This window comes from Hylobates moloch, unplaced genomic scaffold, assembly GCF_009828535.3.
Source record: "Hylobates moloch isolate HMO894 unplaced genomic scaffold, HMol_V3 SCAFFOLD_1, whole genome shotgun sequence".
NCBI lineage: Eukaryota > Metazoa > Chordata > Mammalia > Primates > Hylobatidae > Hylobates > Hylobates moloch.
Genome location: NW_026652276.1, coordinates 229,078,611 through 229,106,130, shown reverse-complemented (window position 1 = coordinate 229,106,130; position 27,520 = coordinate 229,078,611). Strand labels below are relative to the sequence as shown.

At 42.5% G+C, this 27,520-nt stretch overlaps 1 protein-coding gene across 1 annotated transcript in view; it reads right to left on the bottom strand.

The window, feature by feature from the left end:
* Positions 1–27,520, bottom strand: part of CNTNAP2 (contactin associated protein 2) — a 1,422,658-nt gene that overhangs the window by 128,607 nt on the left and 1,266,531 nt on the right. The window contains exon 19 of the mRNA XM_058444445.1: positions 20,269–20,362. Coding sequence (XP_058300428.1) covers positions 20,269–20,362 — 94 coding nt within the window. The remainder of the gene's footprint in view (positions 1–20,268; positions 20,363–27,520) is intronic.

The following is a 27,520-nucleotide window of genomic DNA, read 5'->3' as shown; positions in this document are numbered from 1 at the left end:
GGTGGCATCCTGCTGGCCACTGATGTTACCTAGTCCAAGAGCTGGGAGGTGCATACAATTATGAGCGAAGCTGAACAATTGTTTTTGTTTATTGACTTTTACCTTTTATTCTATAATGGCTGTTCAAATTTTAGCTTCTTGATTTGATTTTTTCCTTACAAAAATAAGGCTGAAATACTATTTATCAATCAAAAGAAATGATCTATCAAGCCATGACCTGAAGGAAACTTAGCTGTATTTTACAAAGTGAAAGAAGCTAATCTGAAAAGGGTACATATTGTATGATTCCAATTATATGACAGTCTGGAAAAGGCAAAGCTATAGAGGCAGGAAAAAGATCAGTAGTTGCCTGGGGACCGGGCAAGGAGCAGAGGGGAGGGAGGGATGAACAGGTGGAGACAGAGGATTTTTAGGGCAGGGGAACCACTCTCTATTATACTGTAATGGTGGATCCGTGTCATTACACATTTATCCAAACCCAGAGAATGTACGGCACAAGAGTTTATTAGGATACTATGTGTGGCAAGTATGTAACACCAAAAATATGACGTAGAAAGATGTTAATAAGAAGAGAAACTATGTATATACGTGGGGAGGGGTGAGGGAGTATATGGAAATTCTCTGTACTTTTTGCTCCATTTTTCTGTAAACCTAAAAATGCTCTAAAATATAAAGTCAATTTAAAAGGCTGTAAAGTTAAACTTTCAAACTATTAATCCATACGATAGTGTTTTATTTGCAAGGCTAAGTCACTTTGTTTTAAACTAATAATGTGACTTCCTTTGTATTATCATTAATTTGATATTAATTTTGATAAAATAACCGTAATAGTTAAGAAATAACAAAAAGATGTTTTCTTAACATGTTTTAGGGTTTGACTTCTATAACTTAGAGTAAGAAAATCTACTAAAACTTAGTGTTTTAAAAAATAGTAATTAGGCCCACAAAATTAATTTATGATTTATATTAATCCTTTCCTTATTGTTTGACTTTTCTTTCCTTTCTACTTCCTAATGCACTTCCCATATTAACTAGAATTTTGAAGCCAGGTCTTTCTGTGTACAGGGAGCCCAGGCTGCCACAAGACAGTTTGGAGACCTCTACTGGTTAAAAGCTGATGAGAGCACTAGGATCGACACAGAGAGATAGAGGAAAAGGAAAGAGGAGAGAACCTTATCAGGAATTGACATGGTCCCCTTTCTGAAGTATCAAATACACAGTTGACCCTTGAACAATATGGTTTTAAACTGCATGAATCTACTTATATGTAGATTTTCTCCTGCCTCTGGCAACCCTGAGACAGTAAGACTGACCTCTCTTCCTCCTCCTCAGCCTACTAATGTGAAGAAGATGAGGATGAAGACCTTTATGATGTTCCACTTCCATTTAAGAAATAATAAATGTATTTTATCTTTCCTATGATTTTCCTAATAATGTTTTCTTTTCTCTAGCTTACTTTATTATAAGAATATAGTATATAATACATATACAAAATATGTCTTTATCAACTGTTTATGTTATCAGTAAGGCTTCTGTTCAACAGTAAGCTATTGGCAGTAAGTTTCTGAAAAGCCAAAAGTTATATGCAAAATTTTGACTGCATAGGGGGTCAGCACCCCTAACTCTCCTGTTGTTCAAGGGTCACCTGTACTACGCCTATCTCTCAGGGTCTTTTCTCTTTCATAAAACAAACACAGACAGTAAATAAACCAACAAGCACAGAAAGACCCACCCTGGAATCCTGGTTCTACCACTTACTAGCTATATGACTTGGCACATGTCACTTTAAAACTTCAGAGCCTCTTTCCTCACATGTCAAGTGGAGATTTAAGAAGGCACTTACTTGCAAGGTTAGAATTAGTGATAATGTAGTGCCAGGCAGGTGTTTCACACTTGGAAGGCATTCAACATACATTGTCCTCCATAGTACCTGTCTAGTTACTGTAAGTGAGACTGAAAGACAGTCTGTTACATAAATCTGGCACCTGTGATAAAAGACAATGGAATAAGGCTCACTTCTGTGTATGGCTTTGCTTCAACCTCTGAGTTTGTATTTTGAATGCTGATTCCTCCCAGTCAATAAAGATAGAGTAACAGTTGGAAAATGAATTTACCTTGGAGAAGTAGTATAAAATTGTGAATTAAAAATTATTAAACATTTCTTTTAGAAGATTATCTTCCTTAGATAAATACACTTTATTGTTTTTTAACAGCTACATTTAAAAGCAGGAAAATAATTCTTACTGAGACCACAGAGTCTGTCTTATCAGTAGAGCACGAGCTGTGACATTCAAAATCTAGCCATGCTTGCTGCCAAAAAACGTAACAGTCCCATGAAATATCTGTTATAAACATTTAATGCTTTTTATAGCAGGATTATTCACACTCTATAGATTTTTAAGATGAATAATTCTTTCATGCAAACATTTATTTTTCTACAACTGCTCTATTCTTCCTTCAAAGTGCTACAGAAAAGTCTGTGGGGATGCCAGTGTTCCCAAATGTGGCCATGTTAGTGCCGGAGGAACATTCAAAGCACAGAATTATTGGGCCAAATCTGCTTCTTCTGTTACCATTTCATTGTGTTTTTCTGTTTTGTTCTTCAGAGTATTCAAACAAGGAGTGACTTGATTTCTTTTTACTCCAATTTGTTAACCTTCAAGCTCTCCAAAGTTTAAATTCCAGGTCGTTAGCAAGATTACATAAAGGGTCTTTGTAGCCCAGACCTTTTTCTTCAAAACATGTTATGTTCCTCTTCCTTGGACCTTAAGATGCAGTGATGTTGAGTGGCAGCCAGTCTTTATGCTATAGGAAGCACCATGAGATTTCACAAACCAGAAGGAGAAGACCAGGCTCTACCTGGATAGCCTTAGTTGGACTTGTTACTCTAGTGTGCTGAGCAGTAACCACTCTCCTCTTACCTCCGTGTATTAGTCTGTTTTCACTTTGCTGATAAAGACGTCCCTGAGACTGGGTAATTTACAGAGAAAAAGAGGTTTAATGGACTCACAGTTCCACATGGCTGGGGAGGCCTCACAATCATGGCAGAAGGTGAAAGGCACATCTTACATGGCAGCAGGCAAGAGAGAATGAGAGCCAACTGAAAGGGAAACCCCTTATAAAACCATCAGATCTCATGAGACTTATTCACTTCCACGAGAACAGTATGGGGGAAACCACGCCATGATTCAATTATCTCCCATCGGGTCCCTCCCACAACAAGTGGGAATAATGGGAGCTACAATTCAAGATGAGATTTGGGTGGGGACACAGCCAAACTGTAACGCTCCATGAACATCATGTGTGATAATAGCTGTGGAAGAGCTGTTTAAACTGCAAAATAATAAATAAACATAATGTATCATCATATTCATGTGATGCAGGTTAAAAATAATTCAGTCAATTGTCACTATTTGCAGTACTTATGTTTCATACAGTTGCTGCTAACACTCAATTAGTGAATACTAAAACATTGTTCCTAAAGTAAATACAGGGTTAGGTTCCTACAAGCCTCTGGTCATAACATTTTATCAACCAACTAATACATTACCTTGCTTTATGTGTGTATCTTATTTAATATTCAGTTTTGAAATAAACGTTGTTGACTTATTAACGTTGAACTCATTACTGCCAGCACAATCAGTCATGCCTAAACACAGCTCATCTAACAGATGTATTTTCTCCATAGGACAGATCACAGCATCTGGTGCTTAGGGGCAATAGACAGCATTTCAGCACTCCACTTAGGGGCCATTTTATACAATGCAATCACCAATAAAAACACAAGAATGCAAAAAAAAGTGGCACTGAATAGACTGCAAAAATGATACTTGTTTATGGTATAAGAGCTGAATCTAGAAGGCAAGGGCATCACCTTGTTTGACTTCAAATGAGAATGGACATATTGATGACAAATTTTTTGCTGCACAGCACATGTCTGCAAATAACCACAAAAGCACCATGAATACTACTTCTGAGGTTCTAGATAAATTTTAGTGAGTAGGTGAATTTGTAAATATGAAATGTATAATAATAATGATCAACTGTATATACATAAGAAATTCAAGAATTTTCCATGCCTTCTGGAATATTTTGGAATGTCATAATAAGAAGAATTTTTACTTTCTTTCTTTCTTTTTTTTTTTTGAGACAGAGTTGCTTTTGTTGCCCAGGCTGGGGTGCAATGGCATGATCTTGGTGGCTCACTGCAACTACCACCTCCAGGGTTTAAGCAATTCTCCTGCCTCAGCCTCCCAGGTAGCTGAGCTTACAGGTGCCTGCCACCATACCGGGCTAATTTTTGTATTCTTTTTTTTTTTTAATAGAGATGGGGTTTCACCATGTTGGCCAGGCTGGTCTCGAACTCTTGACCTCAGGTGATCCACCTGCCTTGGCCTCCCAAAGTGCTGAGATTACAGGTGTGAGCTACCGAGCCCAGCCTAGAATTCTGACTTTCAAATGTTTGTTTATTTCAAAACAGTTGGGTATGCAAAAGTATGTTGTGTGTCAAAGACAGGTGAGCTGAAGATTTGGGACAGAAATAAGTGCTTTTGACAATCTTCTTTAACCAAATACTAAAAATGTGATTAAAACAGAACTTCTGATCTCTCACCACATTTTAATGATAAATGATTTTTTTTTTGGTGGGGGTTGCTTTTGTTAATTAAAAACAATTTAATTTTGGAAAACTGTGGAAAGATGATGATACCAATTGGTTTTCAATCAAAAGTTTTTTCAGCTTTTCATTGTTTGAGTGTTCTTTTTATGAGTGACCCAGGATTGGAGTCAGCCATTCTTTATCTGTATTAGCTAAAAGTCAAAGATTAGATGTAATGATACCGCCTAAGACATACTGGACACTCACTGTGTGCCAGGCTGTGTGATAAGCTCTTTACATTCATGATAGCATCTTGCATCTTCCTAACAAAGCTTATGATACTGGCACTACTATCATTCTCATTTCACGGTTAAGAAAACTGAAGCTGAGATTTGTAAGAAACCTGTTCAAGCTCCTTGAGCAGGTGAGGCAACTGGAATTGCAGGTGTTCTGACACAGAGCCTGTACTGAGCCTGACCCTCAATGTTCAAAATATCCTCTTCCAGCCTACACTTATGAAAAGATTTGCCTTTGCAGCTGTTTTCTCTAGATACTGAGAGTATCTTTGCAGATTATGATGTATTAATTATTTATTGCCCTTGTTAAGGACACATTTGGGTGATAAGCAAAGATTATTCTGATACTGACAGTATATTATATTGAAAATATTGTTGAAGGCTGGGTGCGGTGGCTCATGCCTGTAATCCCAGCACTTTGGGAGGCCGAGGTGGGTGGATCATGAGGTCAGGAGATCGAGATCATCCTGACCCACGTGGTAAAACCCCGTCTCTACTAAAAATACAAAAATTAGCTGGGTGTGGTGGTGTGCGCCTGTAGTCCCAGCTACTCAGGAGGCTGAGGCAGGAGAATTGCTTGAACCCGGGAGGTGGAGGTTGCAGTGAGCAGAGATCACGCCATTGCACTCCAACCTGGTGACAGAGTGAGACTCCGTCTCAAAAAAAAGGAAACGTCGTTGAAGTACCAGCTATGTGACCTTGGCTTCATTTAACCTTTCTGGACCTCATTTTCCTTAGCTGCAATGTTACAAAGTTTCAACAAATTATTTCTTAGGGCCTCCTATGATTCTATAAGGCAATAATAATAATAAAGCCCAATAAATGTCTAAGAATGAAAGTTAATGCAATTAAAAAAGAATGAGAAGCCAACCTTGAACTAGAACTCCCTGGGTGAATTCTTTTAAAATAGATTTCCTTCAGCCTTGAGAAGATTTTGGACATTAAGACTATGCTATATGTTCTTTAGGATATGAAAAACGGGACATAATTTCTTCTCTTCAGTTTAAATATTATTTCTCACCTATCACTTCAATAAGCTTTTTCATCAGTGCTTTCCTGCTGCTTCTGTCCTTATAGTAAAATGCGAAGGCAACTGACCAGAAATTTCAATTAACTATTTGCTATTTGTTCATTTATCAATGTTGCTGCATTCTACTCTTAGGAGGTAGAGATAAATCACAAGGTGATAAGCTGCCATCAGGGACTCTCCTTGAGAAAAGTTGCAGGCAGTTTAATCTACCCCATTTTCTCTAGCTCCTTTTTAAAGAAATGTATTATATTAATCATTCTCTTCAATAATGACTCTAAAAGAACTAGAAAATTCTAAGCTGTAAATAAATAATAATTCCCACATATTTCCTAATCTCTACCGGCTACTGCAGGAAAGTAAAGAGGGAATGGGTAGAACCGGTGGCTTAATCACTGCAGGTCCCTCTCCTGTCCATCACGCTCCGCCAGGGTGGAGGGCACTAACCCCTAGGAGACACTGACTAAATATCCCATGAATAAATGGCTCCACAGAAGAATGTGGACTTGGTCTTCTTTTACTTTTATTGCTTTTCCGTTTCTTTTTTCTTTTTTTTTTTGAGATGGGGTCTCCCTCTGTTGCCCAGGCTGGAGTCCAGTGGTGTGATCTCTGCTCACTGCAACTTCCATCTCCTGGGTTCAAGCGATTCTCCTGCCTCAGCCTCCCAAGTAGCTGAGATTACAGGCTCCCGCCACCTTGCCTGGCTAATTTTTGTCTTTTTAGTAGAGATGGGGTTTTGCCACGTTGACTAGGCTGGTCTCGAACTCCTGACCTGAGGTGATCCACCTGCCTCAGCCTTCCAAAGTGCTGGGATTACAAGCATGAGCCACTGCACCCAGCTTTTTATTGCTTTTTCTAACTGAAATTTTAATTGAGTCCATTGTAGAATCACATGTAGTTGTAAGAAATTGTACAGAGAGATCCCCTGTGTATTTTGCCCAGTTTCCCCATTGGAGACATTTTGCAAATCTAGAGTACAGTGTTACCATCAGGATATTAACACTGATATGATCCAATGATCTTATTCAGATTTTGTACTTTTGTATGTGTGCAAATGTGATTCTGCACAATTTTATCATCTGTGTAGGTCTGTGCATCCACCACCATAGTCAGGATAATGAATAATTCCCACAGCAGAATAATCTCTCTCTTTTTTTTTTTTAATTTTTGAGATGGAGTTTAGCTCTGTCACCCAGGATGCAGTGCAGTGGCATGATCTTGGCTCACTGCAACCTCTCTGCCTCCCGGGCTCAAGCAATTCTCCTGCCTCAGCCTCCCGAGTAGCTGGGACTACAGGCATGGGCCACCATGCCAGGCTAATTTTTGTATTTTTAGTAGAGGCAGATTTCACCATGTTGGCCAGGCTGGTCTCGAACTCCTGACCTCAAGTGATCTGCCTGCCTCAGCCTCCCAAAGTGCTGAGATTACAGGAGTGAGGCACCACGCCCGGCCCCCTTGTTTTCCTTTTCTAACCACACCTCTCTTCCTTCCCCTTCCCTCCTGTCCTAGTCACTAACACTTGGCACCCACTAATCTGTCCTCAATTCTAAAATTTTGTCATTTCAAAAATATTGCATAAATGGGATCATTGGGTATGTAACCTTTTGGGACTGGCTTTTTTTGCCGTTGGCACAATTCTCTAGAGATTCATCCAAGCTGTTTTGTGTGTCAATAATTTGTTCTTCTTTATCACTGAGTTCATATGGAACACCTGAATGACTTTATAATGGAGATATATTCTGACGTTTATCAATCAGCTTTTTTCTTTTTTGCCTTTCCCAGTAACGATTGATGTCCTAGTCAAGCCAAGACATCTATCTGCCAGAGGAGGAGATGAGCGATAAAGACAGGAGAGGGCCATGTTGTTACAGGTGGTGTTTGGTTTCTGATATGCACCTCAGTGCTATGCATCCATGGAATAGCCTTGAATGTGTCTAGAATGGAAGTCTTAATTTTTATTCCACAGTTCCTAAACTACTTCTCTCCCAGGGTTCCTCATTGCAGTAGGCAGCCCCACCACTGGGCCAGCTATTCAGGCCAATACCTTGGGAAACGCTCTTTGACATCTCTTTCTCTCACCCACCACATCCAGTTGATCACCAAATATTATGGGCTCTGACTTCAGTGTGTTCCTAGTCCAAAGATTTCTCCATCATCATCACTGCTGTTGCATTGGTGCATGTGCCTCTAACTCTCACATGGACTCCACAACTGTATTTGAAATGGTCTCTTAGTGTCCATCCTGCCCCTATATCAGCCCACCCATTCTGTAGTTAATACGGCATACCACAGCTGGAATGATCTTTCTAATATGTAAATTGGATTGTGTCACTTACATGCTCAAAATTTCTACTGTTTCTTTATCTCACTTAGAATAAAATGCAGACTCTCCATGATGGTCTCCACCTGTGCAATTGGCTGCTGGCTAACCCTCTGACTTCATCTGTCTCCTGCCACTCTGTCCCTTGATGGCTGTATTCCAGCCATGTTGGTTTTCTGCCTGTCCTTGAACAAGCCAGGCGTGTCCCTACCTCACAGCCTTTGGATTGCCATTCTCTCTTCCTAGAAGGCTTTTCCAGCAGATGTCCACACAGCTGGCTTTCTCACTTTGTTAAGGCCACTGCTTAAATATTGCCTCCTCAGAGAGGACTTCCCTGGCCATTGTAACATGCTTTCCTGCTAAGCCTCTTTTACTTTTCTTCATAGCACTTATTGCTAACATTTATATTACACAACTCTTTTCTCATTCTGTCTATGCTCATGAGAGTACACGATTCACAAAGACAAGAGATTTCTGTTTTATCCATTGTTCTGTGCCTAGCACCTGGTACCTGTGAGCACTGAACATACATTTGAGTGAATAAAATGATTTCCCCAAATTCCTTCACTCAGGTTTTTTTTTTTTTTTTTTTTTTTTTTTTTTTTTTTTGAGATGTAGTCTCACTCTGTCGCCCAGGCTGGAGTGCAGTGGCGCAATCTTGGCTCACTGCAAGCTCCACCTCCCGGGTTCACGCCATTCTCCTGCCTCAGCTTCCCGAGTAGCAGGGACTACAGGTGCCCAGCAACACGCCCGGCTAATTTTTTTTAATTTTTATTTTTAGTAGAGACGGGGTTTTGCCACGTTAGCCAGGATGGTCTCGATCTCCTGACCTCGTGATCTGCCTGCCTCAGCTTCCCAAAGTGCTGGGATTACAGGCGTGAGCCACCGCGCCTGGCCTACTCAGGCTTTTTAGTGCATCGAGGATGTCACAGAGTTCTCCTGCATCGGTGCACCTCCTAAGTATGGAAGATGGCATTGGCGGCCCCTAATTCTTTACCCTTCCCTGTATCTGTGGCCTTTGCCATGTGACTTTGCTGTTTTCTTCACTGAAGGGAAAGCGAGTTTCTCTTCTCCTTGACTCTGGATTTGGCCACATGACTTACTTTAGATAATCAGATGTTAGTGGATGTGGCAAGACCAAAGGCCTGGAAAGTGCTTGTGTGAGTGGCTTGTTCTCTCGTGTCTCTGCCAGAGAAAAACATGCCCATGCTAACTCCCCGGTCCCAGGAGGAAGACAAGAGGTGTACAACAGAACCTTCAGCCCTTAGCTGACCCGCAGATGAGTGATAAAAACAGAATTGTTGTTTTAAGCAATTGAGTTTTGGAGCTATTTGTTAGATGGCACCTTTTTACTTTTTATTTTTTTGTAGGAAGTAAAAGCAAAGCTTTTTTTTTCTTTCTTAATGCCCTATGAGACTATGAGAAAAGGAGAAGACACAGCAGGGGAGACGAGAGCTGAGCTTTGGCCCAGAGAGCAGAAGTGGGTTTCTAAAGGATGACGGACGGGACTGAGGGTTTAGGGCTCTTGCCTTGCTTCCCGGTCTGGGGCTCTGGGGAGAGGTTGCTGTGTAGGGGGCCGGGGGGGTGGTCCTGTACTAACATGGGGCAGCCCAGCCTCATGTAGAGAGGGAAGAAGAGTAAGCAGACAGGGTCTCTGGTCCTTACGTGCATCATCTCATTCTCATGCAGCCTGAAGCCTGAGATGAAAGCCCTGACTGCTTGATCACTGACGACAACCTGCCATGGGGAGATGGAGGACGCGAAAGAGACTTAGGGCTTAGGGGTCTCTCAAGTGGGAGATTGAGGGCACAGCAGGTAAGCAAAGGGAGTGATGGCAGGTGCTCCCTGGGAACACTGCCTGAGTCCAAGAAAGGGACTCTAAGTTCATCAACCACAGATTTAAGCTCCAAGGCCAGAAGAGCACTCAGGGATACAGGACACTGGGCTGGAGGCCAGCAGATGCCTGGCTGTGCAAACTCAAGGACCAGCATGCATCCAGGTCTCTCCCTGCCTACGGTATCATTAGAATGCTAAAGCTACACATGTTGCTGCCTGTCCCCTTCTATATTCTGTACACCTGGTCACCACCTTATAGAAAGAAGCAGAGGATGGGAAAGGCTCTTTGAGAGACTGAACCTTTTTATTCATGAGGGACAGAGCACAACCAGGAAGGAATGTTGAAATGATTAAGTCAGAATCAGCTTTAAACCAGCCTGGACGTCTAGCTTATTTGCCTTTGCTACCCAGAAGGAATACAAGATCATCAGACACAGATAAAGACATTGCATTTTCTCTGCATATCTGAGCCGTTTTGTGCATTACAATGTGCAATTCTGTGATAACCATGGCAACCTCCAATTTGGTCTCCCTGCAGCTTCTCACTTCCTGTTATGCATTTCGTACTCTGCAGATGGTATTATCTGGCTAAAGTGTCAATCTGATCACATTATTCTATGGATTAAAAAACATCCTTCCCTGACTTCCTTTAACCCCTAAGATAACATTAAAACCTTAACATGGCTTATAAATAAATCCGTAATACGGCAGATGCTGTCAGTGCTCGGCATTTACCTCAGTCCTGCTCCAGGAGCCACTGACTGCGATTCCCTGTCATCTGCACTTTCCTCTGGCCTCAGCAGCGTGTTGGGTGTAAACACGGGACAAGCTGGAAGTGCTGGGGTGTTAGTACCGCAGGAAGCAGCCCTCATCACTGCAGGATGGGAGGAGGTGGCGAGATGCCCTGGCTTCCTCCTTTCTCGGTTGGGACATCGGAGGCATGTCTCGCACTGTCTTCCAGAGTGCCCCGGTGGGATTATGTTCCAGGTGCCCACAGTGGTGAGTGGCTTGATAATGCTGCACCCCTTTCCCTGTTTCATGTCTCTACTTTCCTGCTTGTTTTATGGGATTGTCTCCCAGGTCAACTTCTTATATTCAAATCAAATTCTGCAGGGTTTCTCCTGGGAGAACCCAAACAAGATAGGTGATCATACAGCTGCACAGTCTTATTTTTAGAGTAAAACTGGGCACTGCTAATAATGTACTCTTGTCCTGGCAGGAGTAGCTTGGGTCTGTCCTGGGAAAAGCAGGACATGTGGCCCTGCTGGTAAAGCCGCCTTTGATCTGAACCCTGCTTACGCCGTGGCATTTTTATCACTCGCATCTTCACATCGTACTTTCCACCATTCTGAATGCAACTTGTTATAGTTCCTCATATTTCCCTCATGGCACATTGTGTTTCCAAAGATGTCACAACCGTAACTCCCATGGCATGTTTCTTTGCAACGTGACCTGGCTACGATGCCACCAAGAGGTAGGGTCTGCTTCCTTTCTCTTGGAACATGGGCTGGAACCCAGATTTTGGTCAATAGCATGTGGCAAGAATGGTGGCTCTTAGAGACCTTCAGCTTCTACGTTTGCTGTTTGGAAAGCTCCTTCTTGGAGCCCAGCCACCATGCTGTGAGGTAGCCCAAGCAGCCATGATTTGGAACCCTTCAGGGAGAACTTAGCCCCTGGCTCGCAGCCCCAAAGAGCTCCTGGGCAGCCAGCACTTGCTGCCAGCCACATGAGTGAGGCTATTTCGGGCTATCCAGTCATTCTTACACCCCGCCTGGAGTCATAAAGCAGAACAACCACCCTGCCAATCCACAGAATTGCCAGAAATAATAAACTACTGTTTTGCGCCACACAGTTTTGGGTGGACTGCTGTGTAGAATGGAGAACTAACCTTCCCCGCCCTATGGCCTCTACTTCAGCCCATTGCTTTACCCAGATCATTCTAACTCATCATTAGGGTCCCAGCTTCTGTGTTACTTCCTCTAGTATGCCCTCCCTCATTCCTGGACTGGCTCAAGTGCCCTCCCTACTTGCTCCCAAAGAATTCTATACTTCTTTCCATTTATCCCACCCTCTTGTCTTTTTACTTCTAATTGCCTTTCCATTACCTTCTTTTCCAGAAACTGAAGCTCTAAAAATGTGACCCAGTGCATATTGATACATTGTATGATCACCTGTCTTGCTTTGGGTTCTCCCAAGAGAAACCTCTGAGAACTGGATTTGAATATATAAAGTTTCCAAAGGCAGAAACTGTGCCTGTCTTGGACCCTAATGATGTTCCAGGGACTTATACAATGCCTGGCATCTGACATATGATGAGTATACATTTGCTGATTATGCAAAGTAAAAAACTAATATGTATTACACACATACTATACGGCAGAGACTGTGCTAACTGCTAAACATGTATCATTTTGCTGAATCCTGTGACACAGAGACCATTACTGTTCCTATTTTACACATGAGAAAACAGATACACACAATGTTAAGTAACCTCACAAAGTCATACAATTGGCAAATGGTAGAGTAAGAGATTGTATTAGGCTGTTCTTGCACTGCTATAAAGAAATACCTGAGACTGGGTAATTTATAACGAAAGAGGTTTAATTGGCTCACAGTTCTGTGGCTTTATAGGAGGCACAGCACTGGCATCTGCTTCTGGGGAGGCCTCAGGAAGCTTACGATTATGGCAGAAGGTGAAGGTGGAGCAGGCAGGGTACATGGTGAAAGCAGGATCTAGAGGAAGAGTGTTGCGGGGAGGTGCTATACACTTAAACACCCAGGTCTTACGTAAACTCAGAGTGAGAGCTCACTTATCACCAAGGAGATGGCCCAAGCCATTCATGAGGGATCCACCCCCATGATCCAAACACCTCCCACCAGGCCCCACCTCCAACACTGGGGATTACATTTCAACATGAGATTTCGGTGGGGACAAATATCCAAACTATATCAGAGATCAAACCCAAGGGTGGGAGAGCAAAGTCTGCCCTTAAGTCAGTCCTTATGCATCAGTCAGGACAGGCGAGGCTCTGCCACAGTAACAAACAGCCCTATAGTCTTGGTGGCTTAACAAAGCAAGGAGTTTTTTTTTATCTCATGCTATAGGTTCATCACAAGTCAAGAGTATTCTGTTCACTGTAGTCACAGAGGGACCCAGGCTTATGGAAAAAATCACTGTCTTAGGCTTGTCAGTCACCATGCCAAAGGGATCAAAGGACTCTAGAGGGTCTTGCATGAGCACTTAAATGTTCTAGCCTGGAAATCACACAAATATTTTCCATTCATAACCCTGGCCAGAAATATTCTGTGAGCAGCATGGTTATCACAGTATACAATTTCACCAACAAATGAAGATCTAAGTATGTCAGTTCCTTCTGTGTGAAGAAGCTTTGCCAAAGCTCCAGAAAGTTTTATGAAGCCTTAGAATAAGACTTTTTAATCAATAAAATGTCATGTAGGATCATGATACTCACAATTTAGATTATAATAGAAATAATATAGTGGCTACTAGGAGGCTCATCTTCTATTGGAGTTGCTTTGGATAACGGCACTTTGGGAAATATGAGGGTCTGAGACCAATATGACTTACAAACTCTAGTTAGTTCAAATGGATAGAAGTTCACTTCATTTTTACCACCCCAGACATCGCCACTGACAACAGCAATGGTCAGCAAAGCAACAATGACACTGCATTAGTATTCAGCTTCTTTCCAAGCACAGCTTCGCAAGTTTACACGGAGAGGCTACTGTCTTTTTATTACAGAATAGATCTACTTCATTATGGTTTTATATTACTCTGATTTACAACAATGGCAGAAATAGTTAATTTGAAAAACGATTAATTAAACAGGGCTCAGAAATAAAATTAAAATGCATATTGTCACCTTGGAAACAGGTTGTCTATGTAATTACACAATTCACAGTGATGTGGTGATCACTGTACATTGATATTCTTCTAAATTCATATCTATCATCGTGCATCATAACAGTGTTTTATATCAAGGAGCCCTAAAACCCTAAATGTTATCCCCCTACTTGCCAATGGAACAGGACACCCTGCTCTACTATAATACTACATTTTCACCTTTTTAATTAAGAAAATTGCTCCCACCACAAATCTTAAAGTTTCAAAGGTTATTTAGGCTATATCTAATTTGGTTTTACTCAATCCAGACAACTCCTTAATATAGAGGGCACATTTCTGTTTAGCCTTTGTTGAATATTCTCAATAATAGAGGTCATTACCTCAAAGTAGAGGCCACTTGCTTTTGAAAAGCTCTGATTGTTAGGAAGTTCTTTCTTATATGCAGCTGAGATTTTCCTCTTCATATCTTCTGCTTTTGGTCCATGTCAGTCTTGCTGAGTAAGCCTCAACTAAGTCTAATCCACCCCACATGTGGCAGTTACCAAAGACTGAAATTGATTCTCTCGTCTCTCAAATCGTATCTTTTTCTGATCAGACATTCCCAGGTCTTCTGACATTTCCTTTACGGGTCTTGTGTTTATCTGGTTTTCTCCTCAGATGACTAATATCCTCGCTCTGGACATGATTCTCATACTAGTGTGGCTCAGAATTATGTTCATTTAAGAATCCATCACCATGTAACATTGCTTGTACCAGACTTTCCATCAAACCAATTTCCTAAGTTTTTTCATGATGCTGGGGGTCTCCCGTCTTCTATTTAAGTGATTGTATATGTATTTTTTTATCTAAGTGAAGCAATTTATTTCTATTACATTTTGTCTTATTATTTTTATCCCATCTTTCTAGCCTGTCAAGATGGTTTTGAAATGCTTTTTATAATCCATCATATTAAACCATCCCTCTCAGCTTCATGACATTTGCAAACTTAATAAACATGCTATTTGTGTCTTTCTCCAAGGCATTAATAGAGATGTTGAAAAGGACATGAGCAAACAGAACACCCCACTTTTGGCTTCAAGTTATATTTCTCTTCCTTGAAGATTTCTTGAGAGACCATTACATTTGTTGCTGAAAGATAAGGTCTATGACATCACTCGGCTGGTAAAAGATGGATGGATATGAGGGATGGACATAACTATTTCTAGTGAGATTTCTCCTCTGTGAACCTTTGCTGATTGCTAGTGATTCTGGATTCCTTCTAGAAGCATTCAGAATTATGTAAGAATCCATTCTAAAAGTTTGCTGTTGGTTGGCAGTGATCGCACTACTATTTCTTGAATATATATCCTCCATCCCCCTTATAAAGATCACACTTGTCCTTGATTAGGTAGCCTTTCTTTCATCCTTCTTATGTGTCCCTTTTTGAGTAGTGCTCATCAGAAAGCTCATTGTGAAGTCATCTTAGGTATTTAGAGCCATCTGCTCTTTCTTTTATACGATCAGTTTCTGCTACTCAGAAACTCATCCTATAAAAGTAAAGCAACAACTTTGGAGCATGACACTCCAGGGGGTTTCAAAACCTGGCCGGAGTACATATCAGTTGCAAGTTCAATACTGTACGTCTGTACAGATGGATTTTTACACAGCCGGGGAATGCAAATGGGTTGTCTCTCACTGAAGTATATGTTGTTTCCAAAGAGACATTTAAGCATATTCCTCCTCAGTCCTGCCTGTGTGAAATGATCAAATATCAAAGGAGTATTGGCTTGAAGCGGTGGCCAATGATTAGCTTCTCGAGCACTTACATGTCTTTTTGGGGTCTTCACTGTGACTCCTTCAATTTTATTAACAGAATTTTAGCTTCAGAGTAGCAAGAACCTCGTCCTTGCTTCCTCACCATTCTGGAGGATGCAGGTGTCATCAGGAAGGAAAGCATAGGTCTTGGGTCACAAATCACGCTTTTCAAATCTCAGCGTCGCCACTGACTCGCTGAGTAGCTTGAAGCCAGGGTTTTCAACTGGCGTGGTAATTTTTTCCTCCTGGGGAACATTTAGCAATGTTAGAAGACATTTTTGGTTGTCACAGCTTGGGGTACTACTCATATCTAGTGGGTAAAGGCCAGGGAGGATGCTAAATATTCTGCAATGAACAAGACGGCCCCATAAAAAGAATTTTCTGACCCAAAATGTCAATAGTTCTGCTGTTGGGAAAACCCCACTTTAAGAAAAAAACTTAATAGTTTTGAGCCTTAGCTCCTTCTTCTATACGATGAGGGTAACAATGGTCTGTGGTGGTGTGAGAAACGCAGACAGTATTGTACTTACAGCATATAGCATAATAACCGGCATGTAGCCAGCATCAAAAATGGTAATTATTTATGTATTAGGCATTGTGCTGTATATGTCTTAAGACGTTATTAGCTTAATATTAAAAGAGTAGTTCATTTGCTCCACAAGTATTTTTTGAGCCCTTTCTGTATACGAGGCACTGATCAGGCCGCTGCAAATAGATTAGTTTCAAAAAAAAGTCTCTGCCTTCTACCCTCAGGGAGCTAACAACCTGCAAGTAGACATTTGTGTTCCCCATTTTGCAACGGAGAGAACCTAGGCTCTGAGAGGTTCAACTAAGAAAGCAACATGGTCAAGATTTCAATGCTAACAGAGGTAGAACTGGATTCCAGTCTAACCAGCTCTGCCTGATTCCAAAGTCCACATTCTTTCCACTCCATGGTTGTCAGGTGCCTACTTTTAGGCTGTGAGATATATGAGGACTGCAGCTCTCACCTCTGTGCTAATCTTACTGATTCAGTTAGGATGGTCATCCATACCCTTTCACCCTGTAGTATACGTCTACAATGATATTCTTTCTGTCTCGTTCCCCTTTTACTCTTTATTAATTCAACAAATATTTATTGAGCACTTGCTCCTTGTTAGTATACAGTGGAACTATGAGATGCTTTCTTGGTCTGCAGGGAGGTCATGGGCTTGTAGGGATGAGAGATAACCTCCACTAGAAGTCAATGCACCAAGGACCCATTGCTGGAGGCCTAACTACTCTCACATGTGTGACACCATTTCCATCTTGGAATTGTGGACCTCCTTGCAGGTATTTATGTGTACTTTCTGTAACTCACTGCCACACTCACAGTTACCTAGTTTGTGTATGCAGCAACACTTTTCTTGGGTGTACAAAAAATACAGGGCGTAACCTTCATGTATCTGAGGCTCATGGTACACTTTTAGCTCTGCACAGATTGATGTCACGGTACATTCTTAGTTGTAGAAAATGTGGCCTTTATGATGTTATTTGTTCATGACCTTGAAGGTCCATGCCGTACAGTATATTGTAATTGTGATGAAATGTGAATCTAGTTACATGACCTGAAAAACAGAGGAACCAGAGAATATTACTCATCGTGACAGAACCTAGAAATCATCCAACATTCCCGTCAAAATTTGACTTTCTAGGTTCCACAAAGTAATAAAAAGTCTATTATTTTCGGGTATGTTTACGGTTGATGTTACTTTAGGAATATCGTAGTGTAGTATCTTTAGGAGCATCACCATGTCATAGTGTAGAGTTTGTTTTGATGGAGTCACATGGTTGTGAAGGAGCACTTAACATTGTAAAGTATTCTCGACTGAACCGTGCGAGTACCTCTGGTGGAAAGCGGGTACTCACCAAAGTCTCAGATCCATGACTCATGAATGCCAAGGCCCTACTCCACTAAACAGCCACTTCTTGTTGCTAACTGATGGCATCGCTCAACTATCAAATACATCCCTCTTCTGGAGCTTCACCATGAATGACAAGATTGTTTGATCTACTTAAGAATCTGGACTCTCTTCAGAGAGACCTCGCTTCCAAACTCTGCTTTGCCAATATTAGTTGAGTAACTTTTGTCAAATTGACCTTCTTCTGCTTCAGTTTTCTCATCTGCAAAATGAGGTTCATAATAGGGATCTCATTTCATTGGATTGTTGTGATGTTTGTTTCGTATATTTACCCGTGTAACATGTGATGTCACAAAGTCTCTTCTTGTTCACAGAACATAAAAGTGGTGATAAGATCTGCAAAAATACATCAACTATAGAAAATGTTGGAGAAAATTCAGATAAGGACATCAGGGTGAGGTAATCCAAAGCTAGATTTGAGACTGTGCCTGAGCGCTGTTTTTAGGATACAAAGGATTAAGCAGAAGCTATTTAATTATCTTTCATATCGTACAATATCTAAGGCCCAATGATCAATACATCTTAGCCCTCACTTGTTTTCCAGTTCTACCTTTTGATTCATCACTTGCTACTCCCCACTGTCTTGTTCACCGAGTGTGCGGTCTTGGGCTTTATGCACACACCTGCTTTCCCCCTGTCTTCTGGATGCCTCCCTCTCCAACCAGACTGGTGTGTTCCTGGTTCTAAACCCAGGAATCCTTTTTGTTCTTGACCACTTTCTGGCACAAGATATAGGCTTTATCCCTCACCTGGTCAACCTCAGCATTTACTACCTGCTCAAACTGTCCTCTCTATCTTCCTCTTTGCATTCTAGATTAACTGCCACAGGGATTGTAGCACAGTAAAGAGCTCCCTTGCTGTCCGATTGCCTGAGTTCAAATTTTGGTTCTGCACTGATTAGCCAGGTGGCCTGGTTATTTAATCTCTTCATGGTTCAGTTTTCTCATCTAAAACGTGGAGATCATAATCTTAACTACCTCATACAATTGTGATGAAGATTAAATGGGCTAATATCTATCAAGTGCTTAAACTGGAGCCTGGCCTACAGTAAATCTTACATAAGTGCATATTATTACTATTATTATTATTATTGAGACAGAGTCTTGCTCTGTCACTCAGGCTGGGGTGCAGTGGCGTGATCTCAGCTCACTGCAAGCTCCGCCTCACGGGTTCACGCCATTCTCCTGCCTCAGCCTCCCGAGTAGCTGGGACTACAGGCGCCCGCCACCAAGCCCGGCTAATTTTTTTATTTTTTAGTAGAGATGGGGTTTCACCGTGTTAGCCAGGATGCTCTCCATCTCCCGACCTCGTGATCCACCTGCCTCAGCCTCCCAAAGTGCTGGGATTACAGGCATGAGCCACCATGCTCAGTCTATTATTTTTATTATAGGTTCAGTCTCCTGCTCACTCCTCATTTTGTGACCCCTGCCCCATGTTTTTAAGTGAGTATTTTTACCATTAATGCTATTCTGATCACTTCTACCCACCGGCCGCCTAGTGACCTCCCTCCCACCTGTACCTCACCACCATCTTACTGTTTTCATTGCGGTTCACAGTACACAGCCTCATATTAACAAAATTCACTGGCTTCACATTAAATATTTTAAAATACTTCACCAATCATATCGATATTTTAAAAATTTAGGGTGTAACCTTCACGTATCTGTGGCTCATGGTACATTTTTTAGCTTTGCACAGTGCTAATCTCCTCTGGTGGAGAGAAGGACAAGGAGACTCTGGAATTCACAGTCGCATGTGGGGAAGGGCATTCTGTCACACTGTCAAATTCTTTATTGGCCTTCTCATCTGCAAATAATATCAAGGTGCTTTTTTACGAGTGAGAGGAAGATAGAATCGTGTTGATATGCTTTGACAAAGGAAACGTTAAATTACATATTGCTAGTAGGTAGAGGTCTGTAATAGACCAAATTCTACATAGAGAAGCCTGGAGCAGACTTGCCTTCGGTTGGGTTGTAGTTTATGCCACGCACCAAACAATGCTGGCTCCATTACCATCGCTGACTTAGAAGCCCCCATTACCAATCACAATTTTTTTTTTTTTTTTGAGACACAGTCTCACTCTGTCGCCCAGGCTGCAGTGCGGTGGCACGATCTTGGCTCACTGCAACCCCCACCTCCGGGGTTCAAGCGATTCTCCTGCCTCAGCCTCCCGAGTAGCTGGGATTACGGACACCTGCCACTATGCACGGCTAATTTTTGTATTTTTAGTAGAGACGGGGTTTTGCCATGTTGGTCAGGCTGGTCTCGAACTCCTGACCTCAAGTGATCCACCAGCCTTAGCCTCCCAAAGTGCTGGGATTACAGGCATGGGCCACCATGCCCAGCCTAATCACAATGTATTTCAAAGGCGAATTAGCTTTAGAATGAGTTACATGAGCAATTTCCCCCAAATATAATTTGCTGACGCTTCCCTTGTGCAACACCAAGAACAACCATGTAACTTTCCTGTACAGAGAAGATATCCGTGACTGGTCTCAGTAAGAGAAATTTACCTGATAGTTTCAAAATCCAAATTCACATTACCCAGATGTACTCGTAGCATGCATTTATACCTAACGAACCACATTCTTACCTATAACTTTTCCCAGAAAGAGCGACTTGGGAGAATTGAAGAGGGTGTCGGATGAACTTGGCAGATGGTAACTCACAGAAGGATAATGGTCAAGCTGCAGGAGGAAAACAAGAGACACTTTTAGGAGCACGTCTCTACCCTGTGTGGAACCAAATCTTCCCTGTGGGGATGACGTCACTCTTTGAACCCTGGTTTTCTGGTATCTTATTTCACCAGCACGACTCTAAAACACCAGCCCGAGAAAACGGAAACCCATCTCTTCCTTTGCTGGGGTTCTTTGAAAAAATTTCAGCATGGTAAGTGAAGATCCTTTATGAACGGCTCTCCGGGTGATGTACATTTTCTGTGGATGATTTACCTACAGGATTAAGATCCCTGTTCTTTTTAATGGAGTAAAATCTGCTTGATCCAATCTCCTGTGTCAGCCTCTGATAGGGAATATGCCACATCTACAGCAATGAAGTTTTGCTGAAACATTTTATTTTGTGATACGATCACACACACACACATACACACACACACACACACACACACACTCAAATGCTGAGGATCAAGTAGGGTAAAAAGTTGTAGTTTTCTCACTTATCCCAATGAGAATGATTTCTCCTGCCACAGGCAGGGGTGGTTGGCTGAGTTGGCAGCAGAGGGAGAGAAATGAAGCTGTTGGGAACAGTGCACAGACAGTAACCACGGAAGCGACGCGCATTTCCGATCCTGGTGCCTGTGGACAAAGCGCCAATGGTGGTGTCAGAATCACTGGCCTTGCCCTTTGTGTCCCAATGTGGCTTTTCCTGCCTCATATTCTCAGCTGTCTTTTTACCACCCATACTGTCTAGGTGTGTTTCTCCAACTGTGAGCTCTTAGAGCTTTCTGAGCCTTTTTTGTGCCCACCTGTAGAAAACTTTCTTTTGTAAGCATTCATTTTTCTGAAGTGAGTTTAATACATGCTAAGGTCAGCATGATGAGAGGTGCGGGTTATAAGAAAACACAGCATTGCTCTCCGACATGGGCATTCCCACGGGGGCCACGTCAATTGTGTAGAGGGAGGAGACAGAACAAGCAGCAACTTGTTGAAGGCAGCAGCACAGACTCAGAAGCAGATACGCTCCCGAGTCCTTGCTTAAACTGGGCTTGATCAGGCAAAAAACTGTCCTTCAGATGAGCAAAGACGCTGGAAGCTAGCTGTGCTCTTGGGAGGAAGGAGAGAGTGGCAGGGAAGAAAGAGGGCAGGCAAGTGATCAAATGCTCTTCAGTTTCTGCTCTTAAATATTAGCTAGCTGCTTTGCTGCCATCTAATGGCACCCATGGGTAACTGCCACCGCACTTCTGTTCACTTTCTTTTGTTAAAGGGTTAAATGCAAAATGCCATTGTTAACAAATAGCCTACCTGGGGATGCCTTAGGGGGTGATAATCTCCACCTATACTTCTTACAATTTAAAAACTAAATTTGTGATCAGGGCAGTGGTTTACGCCTCTAATCCCAGCACTTTGGGAGGCCAAGGTGGGTGGATCACGAGATCAAGAGATCGAGACTGTCCTGGCCAACATGGTGAAACCCTGTCTCTACTAAAAATACAAAAAGTAGCTGGGTGTGGTGGCACTCCCCTATAGTCCCAGCTACTCAGGAGATTGTAGCATGAGATCTCTTGAAGATCTCAGGCTTGAAGCTGGGAGGTGGAGGTTCCAGTGAGCCGAGATCGAGATCGCGCCACTGCACTCCAGCCTGGTGACAGCAAGATTCCATCTCAAAACAAACAAAACAAAACAAAACAAAAACTAAATTTGTAACAAAGTTCTATTTTCTTAAAGAACTTTAAAAATGGATACAAATAATATATGTTCATTATAGAAAAACATAGATTTGCAGAAAAAAATTGCCTGCTAATAATAAATGTTAATTTCTAATGTATTTTCTTTCAACTTTTTAAATAAAAAACGATGGAACCCGAGTAACACATTATTTTGTATATTTTTTAACTTGATGATATATTATGAATGTCGTTCTGTGTCAATAAAAATACAACAAAATTCTATTTTCTTAGCTTTAAAAATGGATACAAGTAATATATGTTCATTATAGAAAAAATAATACAGAGTTGCAGAAAAAAACTGCCAGCTGACAGTCAATGTTAACTTTTAATGTATATTGCTTCAACTTTTTAAGTAAAAAAGGGATGGAACCCAACTAACACATATTATGTCTTGTATATTTTTTAACTTGACGATATATTATGAATGTCTTCTGTCTCAGTAAATATACAACAAAAATCATTTGTCATGGATGACTAGTATTTCATTCTGTGGATACATAGTACACAGTTTTAAAGATATATTAAATTTCCATGTTTAGGTTTTTATATTTCTGTGTCCTCAGGCCCAATACAGTGCTGGGTACATGGTGGGATCTCGATAATTGACATTAACAGTTGTTAATGCAACTCTTAGAGTCGTGAGCACCGAAGGGAAATCCGTCCTCAGGTTTGGCGTGACCCACAGAGTGGAGGTACCTGCCTTTTCCTGAATTGTTTCTGCAGGTCCAGAGTAGATGGACTTTGCTTTTTGGCAGCCATTTTATATTATTTTTGCTGAGCTACAGTAAAATAAAATTCCTAGTTGATCTCTGTAAGTGTATTCCCTTCCTATGTCTGCCTGGTTGATGGCTTGAACCAAAATGCTAAATTTAACATTTATGTATATAAACTTTTCTTTTTTGAGACGGAGTCTCGCTCTGTCGCCCAGGCTGGAGTGCAGTGGCACCATCTCGGCTCACTGCAACCTCCGCCTCCCGCATTCAAGCTATTCTCCTGCCTCAGCCTCCCGAGTAGCGGGGACTACAGGCACCCGTCACCACTCCCCGCTAATTTTTGTATTTTTAGTAGAGACGGGGTTTCATTATGTTGGTCAGGATGGTCTCGATCTCCTGACCTGATGATCCGCCCGCCTCGGCCTCCCAAAGTGCTGGGATTACAGGCGTGAGCCACCGCGCCCGGCCACTTCTGTATCTTTTGTTTTGAAACACAATAATAGCCTCTACTCAGAGGTTTTTGACTGTTGATTGTGTCATCTTGCGTTTCGGTGATCCTGCTGTTTTGACTTTTCTAAAAAACGTAATGAACACTCCTAACCTTAACTCACTGATGAAGTCATTAATTTCAAAACCGTGAACAGGAATCTAAATGAGTCATGCTGTACAGTTCTAATCCACATTACCTGCTCAGGAAAATATGAGAAGTGATGAGGGAATCTAGAAAGCCTTCAACATTCACAAAGATGAAGCTGCAGTGCCTGAGGAAATCCTCTAATAAAGGAGGGAAGAGGAAAGCATTCTCCGACCAGTCTCTGATCTTACCACGAGCGAGGCGTCCTTACGTCTTCTCTCTCGCATCTCCTGCCTGCCTTGTGTCTAAGAAGGCGGACCGTGGCCGGAAGGGATGGGTGGGATTGTGGGGAAGGTGGGTAAAGTCAAGAGGACCCCAACGGAAAAGCGGCTCCGCAGCTGACGGCAGATGCTTTGCCGAGTGTTACCACCAGGTGGTGCTGTCCCCCTGCCGAACATAATTCAGAACGGCAGCATCGGATCAGGGCTCTCCAGGACCTGACCATGTGGCACAAGACCATTCTGCAATTTTGTCTGAATATGGAGATATGGTGGGCGGAATAATGCCTCCCAAAGATAATGTCCTAATTCTCAGGACCTGAGAGCGCGTCACCTTCCTTGGCAAGAGGGACTTTACAGACGTGATTAAGATAATAGGGGAATTCTCCTGGATTCCCTGGGTGGGTCTCAGGTCCCCACAAGGGTCTTTATAGGAGGTCTTTATAGGTCGCAGTGGAGAGAAGATGTGACAACGGAAGCAGAAGTTGGAGTGACGTGAGGAAGGGCCCAAGGAACGCAGGAGACTCTTAGAAGCTGGAAAAGGCAGGGAAACAGATTCTCCTCTCAGCCTGCAGAAGGCACCAGCCTTTCTGATTGACTTCAGCTGTTTGCGCTGACTTTGCACTTCTGGCCTCTGGAACTGTGAGATAGTAAATGCGTGTTGTTTTAAGTCCTTAAGTTTGTGGCAATTTGTTACAGCAACACTGGGAAACTAATACAAGAAATTAAAAAAAAAAAAAGACCTTGTACAACCCAAAACCAAAACATCTCTTTCTCCCGGCAATTTCTTCAATAACAACGTTAGTGTTCTCCATTCTTCCTGCCTCCCAGATGAAATACATTAAGAGGCCCAATAACTGAATTAGCCCTGCTTTTCTGAGAGCACCCAGTTGATAAGAGACACCTGCTTCCTTGAACCCTCCCCACCATAAGCCTGATTCCTAAAATAAGCCCTTCCTGACTCTTAGAGCCACCCGTCATTCTCTAAGGTATATGGGTCCCTTTGTGTCAATTATCAATCAACTCGTTGCTTCCTGGCTCCCAATGCACCCTTCAATATAAGCTCTATGATAAACAATGGAATTCCTTAAAGCATTTTGCTTTTAAAGTGAGCACAATGTCAGGCTTTCTCAGTAGCGTGCTCTGGAGGGACACTCAAGAGGAAGGCGCTTACTGCAATTTCCAGCACAGGCTCGAGGAGGGGGATAGCAGAGGCTCTGCCCAGGGTGTGAGGACGAGGTGAAGCCTGTCCGAGTCGCAGGCCTTTTAGAGATCCCTCTGTGACCCTAGCATCTCGGCCATGGCAACCTGTCCACAGAGCTCTGGACGTGTGTCTGAGCCGCCCTGATAGCCCCTCACTCACACCCCCAGCGCCGTTGCCATTTCCTGCTCCCCCACCTGCACTCCAGAGGGCAGCTCCCCCAGCGACTCCAGACCAGCTCCAGCTTGGCCAAGCAGGAGTCTCTGCTCTCTGCCAGGCAGACACACCTTCTCCAGCAAGGTCCTGAAGGGCTTCAGAACGCACCACCTCTAGATATGCTGGCTTGGGATGGGGACAATTTTGAGCTAAAGGCACTTGAAAAACAACAGATGCGGCTGGGCGCGGTGGCTTACGCCTATAATCCCAGCACTTTGTGGGGGCAAAGTGAGTGGATCACCTGAGGTCAGGAGTTCGAGACCAGCCTGGCCAACATGGTGAAACTCCATCTCTACTAAAATACGAAAATTAGCCGGGCATGGTGGTGCACGCCTGTGGTCCCAGCTACTTGAGAGGCTGAAGCAGGAGACTCGCTTGAACCCGGGAGGCAGAGGTTGCAGTGAGCCGAGATGGTGCCACTGCACTCCAGCCTGGGTGAGAGTGAGACTCCATCTCAAAGAAAAAAAGAAAAACAACAGATGCACAAAGGACACTCTGACCTCCCCTTTTCTTCCTGAAAGCAGGAGATGGAACTTTCATACGGAAGATGGCTTCCCTCTACCAGGAAGAAAAGAACATTCTTCTCTCCAGAGGCGGGGAGTTGAGGCCAAGAGAAATCGGTACAAACAAAAAGTGTTTTGACAGTTAAAAAGCTCTTGTTAAAATAACCCTTGTCTTTAGTATCTCCATATATTTAGTTCCTTTTCCAAAATTACTACTTTTTGTTCAACCTGTTGCATAAGCACTTAGGCCTGGCTGCTTTTGGATCTTGGCGTCCTGCAAAGGCCCTCACGTGCCTGTAAACATCGGCTTGCTTTTCTCTGTTAATCTCTCCTACGTCAGCTTAACTCTCAGGCCCAGCTGGAGACTCAGAGGAGACGGGCAGCTTTGCCTCCACTACGGTCAGACACCCACTGAGGTTGTCCCTGAATAGGCTCCTTCAGCCCTAGGGCGCCCTAGGAAACTCTGCACAGGTTTCCTTACGTCTTAGAGTTGCTGTTTGCCATAGTTAATGCTTCTGTTTGTCACCCCATTTTAACCGACTGTGGTTTCCAGCTCCCGTTTGACTCAAACTGCTAAGCCCTCGCTGCAACAAGGGATAAACCCAACTTTGTCCGACTGCAGATATAGTTCTGGTCTTGGCTGGCGGGATGCAATAGTAGGAAAAAGGAGGAAGCATGTATTGAGCAACTGCTGTGTACAAGGCTTTGTGCTGATCTTTTAATATGTATTGTCTTATTGAATAGATATTAGATAGGTATGATCTCGCATCTTTGATATTATAAAGTGTCCAGTCACAGAGTAAGTACCAACGCTGGCACTCTGAGTCTAGAGACAAAATGGTGAGCTGCAGGCCACAGTCTCCTGAACTAGCCCAGTCACCTCAATTAGGAGAAGGAGAGGATCAGCTACATTTTAAATATTTACATTTAAAAGAGAAAACACATTAAATCAGATATAGCGAGAAAAGCTCAACGTGAAAAGCCTAAGGAAATGACATATTATATGATTTCACTCGTATTGCCAGGCGGCCAGCTCTTTTCAAATGAACCCTGGTGCATTTGCCACGGTTAAGTGTAATAATTTCAAGGTAATTTCTTTGGGGTCCAAGTGAGCTCTTTTGTAGAAATGTATTTTGCTGTACATTTAGCTGGTGGTCATTTCACTGGCAGTTAAGAGGCGATAAGAGATTGTGTAATAGAGGCTCATTAAAATTAAAGACTGTGACTCCATGTGCCCCAGGACAACCTTGAGGGAACACTAATTTGTTCAACATTTGCCATTAAGCCATTAGAAGCATACTGATTCAGGCAGGACCTTGTGTCTTACACATGGAGCTTAAAGCTTTCAGGTCTATTCAAGTATTATTTTGCAATTTCCGTTCATTTCCATTTTTAAGCCACAGTTTGCGCTGGCAGAGTTTGAAGGGATTTCATCAGCCATTTACGCTTTGGGGATGCAGCGGAAAAGCTAAAGAAGAGATACCTAAACGGCGCGGGTGCTCCTGGACCGGTGGAGGGGCCGGGTCCCGTCTCCTGAGACGAAGGACACAATTTCAAGGCAGACCCTTATTTTTCCGTGTCCTAGACAAAGGCCTAGGATTTCTTGCTGTTTTTCCCAATCCTTAATTTTGGGGAATACTTGGAATTAGCTCAGCGATGTTGAATTTAGAATATATCATCTTTTTTCTTCAAAATATCATTTTATTCCCAATAAAGTGATTATGGAGAGATTGGCTTTAGGTGTATGACTAAGGAGTTTCTTTTTTTTTTTTTTTTTTGAGACAGGGTCTCATTCTGTCATCCAGGCTAGAGTGCAGTGGCATAGTCACAGCTCACTGCAGACTCCACCTCTCAGGCTCAAGTGATCCTTCCACCTTAGCCTCCCGAGTAGCTGGGACCACAGGTGCATACCACCATGCCTGGCTGCTTTTTTTTTTTTTTTTTTTTAAGACAGA